At 34.2% G+C, this 8,746-nt stretch overlaps 1 protein-coding gene across 2 annotated transcripts in view; it reads right to left on the bottom strand.

Annotated features, from left to right (window-relative positions):
- The window catches only part of THOC2 (THO complex 2), a 177,716-nt gene that overhangs the window by 7,360 nt on the left and 161,610 nt on the right, over positions 1 to 8,746 (bottom strand). The window contains exons 23-32 of one of the 2 annotated variants that reach the window (XM_008586446.1): positions 8,370 to 8,511; positions 7,753 to 7,910; positions 6,719 to 6,847; positions 6,160 to 6,291; positions 5,885 to 6,069; positions 5,201 to 5,379; positions 4,858 to 4,960; positions 3,774 to 4,204; positions 3,519 to 3,577; positions 1,799 to 1,834 (exon numbers count right to left, since the gene is read on the bottom strand). In XM_008586446.1, coding sequence (XP_008584668.1) covers positions 1,799 to 1,834; positions 3,519 to 3,577; positions 3,774 to 4,204; positions 4,858 to 4,960; positions 5,201 to 5,379; positions 5,885 to 6,069; positions 6,160 to 6,291; positions 6,719 to 6,847; positions 7,753 to 7,910; positions 8,370 to 8,511 — 1,554 coding nt within the window. Of the gene's footprint in view, positions 1 to 1,798; positions 1,835 to 3,503; positions 3,578 to 3,773; positions 4,205 to 4,857; positions 4,961 to 5,200; positions 5,380 to 5,884; positions 6,070 to 6,159; positions 6,292 to 6,718; positions 6,848 to 7,752; positions 7,911 to 8,369; positions 8,512 to 8,746 lie in introns of those variants that run through there. The other variant, XM_008586447.1, reaches the window with a different exon arrangement.

Below are 8,746 nucleotides of genomic sequence, written 5' to 3'. Positions count from 1 at the left end.
GGGGGGGGGGGGGGGGGGGGGGGGGGGGGGGGGGGGGGGGGGGGGGGGGGGGGGGGGGGGGGGGGGGGGGGGGGGGGGGGGGGGGGGGGGGGGGGGCAGTGAAGAGATTGACCTGAATCACTATAATTTAAAAACCAAGACAAACACACCAAAAGAGCTAGGAACCCTTTCAAATATTGTTGAAATGGGTGCTAAGAATTAAGGAACCTTAATTTTAGTTCATGCTTTGGTACTAACAAGTTGTATGCCACTGGAAAAGGCTCAAGAACTTTGTCAGTCTCTCATTTGTCAAAAAAGACACTACCACCTGCCCTATCTACCTCACAGCACTGTTGTGAGCATGAAATGAAATAATGTTATCTCACAATGTTTTGTTTTCAAAAGGCTTTCACAAATGTGAAGAACCATAATCTTCATTACTGATTAGAAAATCAAATCAATTTTTAACAGCAGGCTTTAAACTGCTTCAAAGTATGTTTCGGTAAATAAACACTCACAAGTTAACACTCTTAACCATGACCTTAAAATAGCTCATGAAAACCACTGATGGTTATGACTAACATATACAATCCCAAACTGGTTATGAGAACCTACTATACTGCAATACATATTTAATTTAGTCAATAAAACATTTCACTTTAAAAGAAAGTACTCACAGTATAGCTGACATTCTTTTGATTAATACATTAGAATCTACAAACAATGCTACAATTTTAGGATACAAGCATATTGGCTAATCTAAACTGTTAAAAATTAGTGCCCAATAGACACAGACATATCATTATAAATCTATCAATCTAAAAGCAGATAGTAATGTCAACTGGCTCTGTTTCAAAATTTAATTTGGTCTACCAGTAAAAAATAATATTTAGCACAAAAGAAAATAAGTATATAAGTACTAATATAAGAAAATAAGATATAAGTAGAAAATCAAGGTAAAGGAGGGCACGAATTTTATAATAATAAAGATGGAATAGTGTGAGCAATGGACAATTCAACTATAATAATGAAATGAACTCTGTAATAAGATATGCAAACCGCACACTATTTTTAGTAGCAGAATACTCAAGAAAGTAGAGTAACGGGAAGAATTAATACAACATGTAAACACAAGTTGAGTATTCCGCTGTAGGGAAATATTATTTTACATTAACTACATTTCCCAATATTATTCTACAACTGCCAAAAAAGTATCTCGGCAGAGAAGACAAAGAATTTTATGGATTGAGATGGGCTCGGTTTTTAAAAAGTTATGTGAATGCATCAAATTTATTTTTTGGTCTTTTGGGTTGTCTAAAAAACAGCCAGAACACAGCCTGACAGGATTAAGAAATTAAATAAGATGGACTGGCCAGTTAGGTCAGTTGGTTAGAGTACAGTGCTATAACACCAAGGTCAAGGGTTTGGATCCCTGTACTCATCAGCCGCCACAAACAAAAAACAACAACAAAGAAATTAAATAAGCCAACTCCCCCAAACAAATCAATAACCCCTTATCCAAACCTTAAACATTTCCATATTTTGAATGCAGAGAGTATGCATAACACAGCAAGCAAGAAGAGATGATAGAAATGTTCCCACCTTACACACATTTCATAACAATCTCATTAAAAGGGACCAATGTCATATGTTGTTTCACTTTGTAAGAGGTATATTAAAAGGTTATTCTAAGTAAGCAGAGTACTTTTTCCCACTAATCCTAGCTTACTGAATTTACTAGGGTGAGGGTATCTACTAAAAAAAAGAAGTAAAGAACTTTTTGGTTTACTTAGGCATGATGATTTTAAAAGACTCAAACCTTTGCTGAAGACTCCTTGAGTTCGATGAGACTGTCCTGTAGAAAATGAATGGAGATGATAGGTGAGCTGGCATAGTTCTCAGAACTCAGAGGAACTTTGGGAGGCATGGCTGTAACCTGGAAATAAACCAGCTACTTCTTGTTAGGATAAATTTCATGATGTCATTGTCAATATGAATATCAACAATAAAAATAAAAATAAAACTATGTAATGGAATTGTAATGTTAAAAAAATTACACTATATATACTCAATAAAAGAAATAAAAATCTTACTCTTTGCTCATAATTTAAAAATAAATGTCAATGCCACATTTCTCATATCTCTGTACTTAAGCTATACATAATTTAAGAGGCTTAAGAAAGCAAAACATTTTTTCTCCACAAAAAGTTTAAAATAGTGGAGATCACTGTGGAAGAACAATGACATATTTTCATACTTTTTCTTCAATTGGGAAGTTTCAAATTTTACTTTACTTGTAACTCTAATATAAATATTCACTTTTTTATGTATCTGAAAAACTCAGTGGCATTATATTAACAAGAAAACAAAATGTATTCTATAAAAGAGTAATCACTTTTTTTTGCAAAGTGCCTGTAATGGTGAATTTCACACCTCCCACCCAAAAAAAAAAAAAAAAAAAAAAAATAAAAAAAAAAAAAAGAAAGAAAAAGCAATCAATTATGGTACTCCACCACAGTGCTCTTGATGAAGAATTGGTAACTTACAGTTTTAAAAGTTCAACGTACTGCAAATTCAAAGATTCCATGAAATTAGATGACTTTAGAATTAAAATTAAAAAAAAAAAAAAAAAAAAAAGATTAAAAAAAAAAAAAAGAAAGAAAAAGCAATCAATTATGGTACTCCACCACAGTGCTCTTGATGAAGAATTGGTAACTTACAGTTTTAAAAGTTCAACGTACTGCAAATTCAAAGATTCCATGAAATTAGATGACTTTAGAATTAAAATTAAATATGGAGCAAGGAATGGCTACCCTGAGTCTTCAAGAAGGCTACACCCACGATTTTGTGCTGCAGTTGAATGCCTGGGGTTTCTCTTTGCTGGGTGGTAGGGCTGGATGCCACATCTGCTTTTATCGTAATGCAAGGTTCAACTTGTTGGGAACCCAATGGGTATAAACAAACCTCCAAGGGAAGATACAACAGAAGCTGCATGCTCACTGAATATACACAACTACAGGAGAACTGATCACCAAGGAGACTTTAAAATGGAGCTCCTTTCAAGACTCCTTCTTAGAAGGCACACATCGGTATGACGCTCATCAAGAAGCTTGATGAATTCAGTGGTATCCTGTTTATCCTGCATCATCCGGGAAGTCTTCAATGCTATATATTCTTCAATGATTATGCCGAAAAATAGGCTTCATTCTGCTGAAAAGATTCATTTGCTTGTAGCTACCATTGCACTCCAAAAAAGACTGCTTAAAGCAGTTGAGGCACTTCTGGGTAAAATTTTTCTTGCACTTTGAAACACTACAAAATTAGTGCTAGGTCCTTGAAGTTTTAATATTTTATAATAAAAATACTCAATAGGAAAAAAATATCAGTCCACCAATACAGAAAAATTCATTTTCTAATGCAATATAAAGCCTCCAGTGGCTCCAGTGAATACTTGGCACAAGACTTGAAGGAAGTCAGGACACTGGTATTCCAAACAGGTGAGCCTAACATGGACGCTGCCTTCCTCAGGCTATACTAACCTTTACAGTGGAGGAATGTGATGGAGAAGGGTGGGTATCAATTTTGCGGCGTTTTTGTTCTGTTAGGACAAAAAGAAACAGAATAATGTATATCAAACACCTCAAAAAAAATAAAATTACCAACTTTTAAGGTCCTCAAGTATTAGTTCCCCTAGCAAAATAAAATCCCTAGATAACTTACCAAAACAAGGAGACAACACAAACCATCCGTTAAAATATAAAAAGGAAAACAAATATAAATAAAGGTACACTTGCCCCTTTCAGGCTCTGCAATATCTGATCGGGGAACAGGTGATTTCAAGGACCCAGAAACTGGAGTTTTTTCTCCTCCTTTAACATTTTCCTTTGATTTCATTTCCTTTGCTATATCTCTTTCTCTGGATGGCTCCTTCTCTCTTTCCCTTTCTTGAGTCGACTTTGATTCTACATTGGGGACAGCAGTCTTGAATTTCTCATCTTTAGCTTTTTCTTCCTTCTTGAGTTTTTCTTTCTCTTTGTCAGACTTGGGTGTTCTTTCCTTGGTTTCTCTTGCTTTTTCATCTTTATTTGGCCTATCTTCCTTTGGTTTTTCTTTAGCATCTTTACCAAGTACCCTGGCCTCTGGAGTAGTAGCTGGAGTCTTTTCTTTTTTCTCTTTTTCTTTCTCTTTCCCTTTTTCTTTATCATTTTCTTTAACAGCTTTGCTGCTTCAGAATAAAAACATGAGATTTTAACACAAATAATCATAAAATATATTACTTATTTAAAATCATAAAGAGTTTATTAACTTCAAAAATCCTAGAACTAAGGGAAGCCCTTTGAAAACTAAAGGACAACTTTAAGACATGTAAATAGGAAGTATTTGTTTATCCAGTAAATAATAAACAAATTCATAAATAGATCAAAAAGAATGATTAAAATAATGTTAGGCCCCCTTTTTTAATAACTTGTGAGGATAACAAGGTAACAACCAAAACTATATCCCACAAATCAACCAAGGGAGCTCCTATCAGGAAATGGATTACTTTGCTAGATGGAATACTACTCTAAATTAGTGTAGGCTTTTCTTATGTTAATTATCCTTACTCAGATTGTCCACAGAAATCACTGTCCTAAAATATTTTTTAACTTCACACCTATATTCCCCTGTATATCCCAGCAGGGGAAACAAAGTTGTTATACAAAACATAATTATACAAAGCATAATTAGAATGGTAAGCACATCATCAAAATAGGGGTACATACAAAATTTCAAAGTACAACATAAATGACTTTCATACTACTCTACTACCACCTCCCTTACATTCATGAGGCTAACAGTATAAGAATTTAGAATAGACATATGGAACAGTGTTCCCACCTGTTAGAGCCATTATTTCCATTGCTTGAATTCCCTTTCGGTGTGGCACTAGAAGCTTTATTAACAGCTTTCACACTACACTGAGATCTCTCCCTTGATTTATCTGAAATAAAAGTAAGGTTTTATTTAGCAAGACCCTAAATGTAAACAAACTACAATTTCACAGCAAAATGATTAGAGAATAATTAGAAAGAAATAGCAGGCTGATTACTTCTTAACATTTACATACTCCTACCTAGGGAATAAAAAAGTAATACTGAACCAGCATTGTACTTATCATGGGATACAAAATATTTCACTTTGACGAAACAAAATACTTGTTAGTTTCTACAAATAAGCTTACCAGTCTCCTCAGTACTGCTTTCATCTGATTTAGATATACTTCCTAATGGTGATGATGAAGGCCCACCACCAGGCCCATTTTGTACACAGGCAACTGCATTCCTCGGAGGGGGGTCTTTGTGATGAAATTCATTTTCAGGTATCATGTATGACTTTCTACTTTTCAACTGCCCAGAGTAGCTGAAAGTCGCACAAAGTGTTTAAATATACAAACACAAATCGAAAAGCAAAAACATGGGGTTTCAAAGAATAAAATTAGCAAGTTATTCACTCTGCTACTTGATTCTAGAGAACAAAAAGATATTAATTTTCAGTAAGTTCTTGAAGGTCTTTATAGAGAGCCCTACTCTCTTAAAAATAATAATTTAGATATAAACTAATCCTTAAATTTAGATGACTTTTTTTTTTTTTTTTTTTTTGCTCTTGAAGGTCTGATAACTGTGATGATAAAAGTACACTTCCTCCCGATCAACACATATGATATATGACTTTTGAAACTATCATCCAGTATAGACCGGAAGTTGAGAATCAGAAGTGACAACTCACACCAGCCTGTGGGAACATGATCGCATAATCTCCTGAAGTAAAGCAGAAGATAACCTTAAACACTGTAAAACATTTTAAAGTCTTCAGAACCCTTCTGTCACCTAGTCTCATAAATCATATTAAAGTATAATTTTGTTACCCCATAGCCAATGCATATAGATCTGGCCTCTTCTCTTTTTCCTCTTGGCAGATTTTATGCACTCTTCTTTCCAAAGCCTGACCCAGATTCAAAACTTTTGGGTACCAAGGAAGTATTTTTGTTAGCACAATCAAGATATTCCTGATGTGAGTATATTCGCCTGTTTCGAGGCAATGTACCGATGCCTACAACAAACATTTTTAAACACATTATTATAAAAGAACTAGTATGAAGAGAATAAAAATCAACTTTGAAATAGCCAATTTTTTTTTTACCTTGGTTAGTTTATAATGCCATTTATGTACAACATGTCGAAAATTTTCATAGTCTAATTGATCAGCTTTATTTCCACCATCAAATCCAGTTGCCCGTAATATAGTAAGGAATCCTGGATAGTTTCCACATTCCTAAGGAAAAAAAGTTTGTTACTTTTAAAGAAAGATTATGTCCCACAAAATAGCAAAGGCTGAAAGTTAAGTAGACTAGATCAATGATTCCATTTAAAAACATCATGTATATTACTTGATGATAGGTAGCCTTCACAGAAAAGTTCAGCTTATTCAATGATATTATTTGGAATGTCAGTTTGAGACAGGATAAAAAAGCATAGCACTTTTTAATAATGAATTAATTGTGCTTTAAAACACTGTTTTACAACTTAAATTCAGCTTCCCTTTTAAAACTGAACAATATATGAGAGAGCATAGCACTGATAAAAACAAGTTCTCTTATCGGCCAGCTGCCAAAAACAAAACAAACAAACAAACAAACAAATTGAACAATCTAGAGATTACTGGAAGTAGTCCTTACATAAAGGGTATTTATTAGTCATACCTTTTCATATGTGGCTCTATCACTATGCCACCTGGTAACGGTCTCCAACATGCAGCAAAGAAATCTCCCATATCGACTAGCTTCATTTTCAGTACAGCTTGCAACTGTGTAAATTATGTCAGAGAAAACCTACAGGAAAAAAATGTTTGAAAAATAAAAACAAATCGAGATCAAAATCAGTTGGAAATATTAAAAGATAATGTCATAACGAATTATAATAAACAGATAAGTTTAGTTAAAATATACCTTCCCCTTTAATATTCACACTTGCAGAGACCTTTGGAGATGTTAGCTTTTGTGAGAAGTAGCACATTCATAAAGCAACCCCCAAAAAGGAACTTTTATAAAAAAATCAGATTTACAATGACAAGAAAATACTACCATTATCATTACATAACAGCTTCGTAAAGACTTAGCCATATATACAAGCATTACTGGGGTTAGAGGGACAGGAAGCAGAGGTGAAGCTGACAGAAACTAGAAATAGGCAGCTGACATGTAACATACATTATGTTTTTAAACCAGAAAATGTAGTAATTTTATAATAAAAAAGCCAGATGCAAAATCTGTGAACAAGACCATACTGAAAGGCATCCCTACTTTTATGTATGTGAGAAGGTATAAGCTTTTTAGATGTTTTTTTTTTTGAGGAGTGAAGGTTAAGAATGGAGAAGAGTGTTCTACCTATCACGACACAACACAAACTCAAAATGCTGAGTTAACAGTTTAACCTTGAATGTTTATTACATATCAGGTACTCAAAGTGCTTTTTACGTGTAGTGACTCATTTAATCCTCACAACAACCTTATGAAGCAGGTACTGTTATCCCGTTTTACAGATAAGAAAACTGAGGCACAGAGAGGTTAAATAATTTGCCAAAGATCACAAGCAGCAGAGCTAGGATTCATGTTCAGGCACTTGGCTCTTGAGTTCATGCTTTTAACCACACACACAATAATACCTCTATAGATTATAATGTTTAGCTATCTTTGTGTGAGACTTTTTCTTAAAGGTTGCAATAAAAAGAACTTACTCGATCATAGCAAAGAAGTGTGGAAAAATTTGGAGTTTTCTGTTGATGTACCAATTCAACAAAACGAGCACAGTAAACAGCATCAATTGCTGAAAAAATACATCGAGGAAATATACACAGCTGTAGAAATTTTGTGATGGTCTCATTTTTGGTAGATTCTAAAAATAAGGGAAGAATATATTAAGTGGTAAACTTCTTCCTCAAGTGCCTCAAGGCCACTAAACATGACAACATATTACCTTTAGTGTAGAGAATGCTATAAAACCACAAACTATTTATAGTTTGTAACCAAAAGGTCATGCCTGGGATAAGACTATCACTTTTACTCTGTGGAAATTTTTCTATCTATAATTCCTCCAGAAATAAGATTTTATACAAAAAAGTTGAATGATAAGCTGCCAGTATTGGAATTATAAGTTCATTAATTTCATCAACAAACTAAATCAATTCCTTCAGTGAACATGTGAGGTTGATTCTGCATTAATGAATTACCAAAGAATGGGACAGTGAACACTGAGTTGAAATACAAACATAATACACTTCAACACCTCCCAAATTATAAAGTTCTGTTTTTGCAATTTAGCAGCAGTAGGAATGTAACAATTCCAACAACTTACTTGCTAAAAGCCAGTTGTCCTTTTCCAGTTTCAGTCTCTGTAGAACTCTCTGTACATGTTCCATCTGTTTCTTTTCCTCTTCAAGAAGCTTGTCCTGAAGGGCAGTACAGCGCTCTTTCTCTTTTTTCTTTTTATTTGGAGGCTACAAAGTATAAGTTACTTTTCTAACTATATGAACATTACCTCCCTTCTTTTAATTAAAAAATTTAAACAGATAAGTGCTGATACTTTATAACTACTTCAACATGGATGTACAGGTCTATTTGGATGTGCTGCTTTCACCTCCACTCAACACATCCAAAACAATGTCAACAAGTCTTCGTACACCATTAAGACAAGTTACCTTCCCAACACTAGTACTATCAGCCTTAGACATA

The sequence above is a fragment of the Galeopterus variegatus genome, unplaced genomic scaffold (assembly GCF_000696425.1).
Source record: "Galeopterus variegatus unplaced genomic scaffold, G_variegatus-3.0.2 Scaffold3992, whole genome shotgun sequence".
NCBI classification, from domain to species: Eukaryota; Metazoa; Chordata; class Mammalia; order Dermoptera; family Cynocephalidae; genus Galeopterus; species Galeopterus variegatus.
Note: the sequence above shows the minus strand (reverse complement) of the source record. Positions and strands in the feature narration are given on the sequence as shown.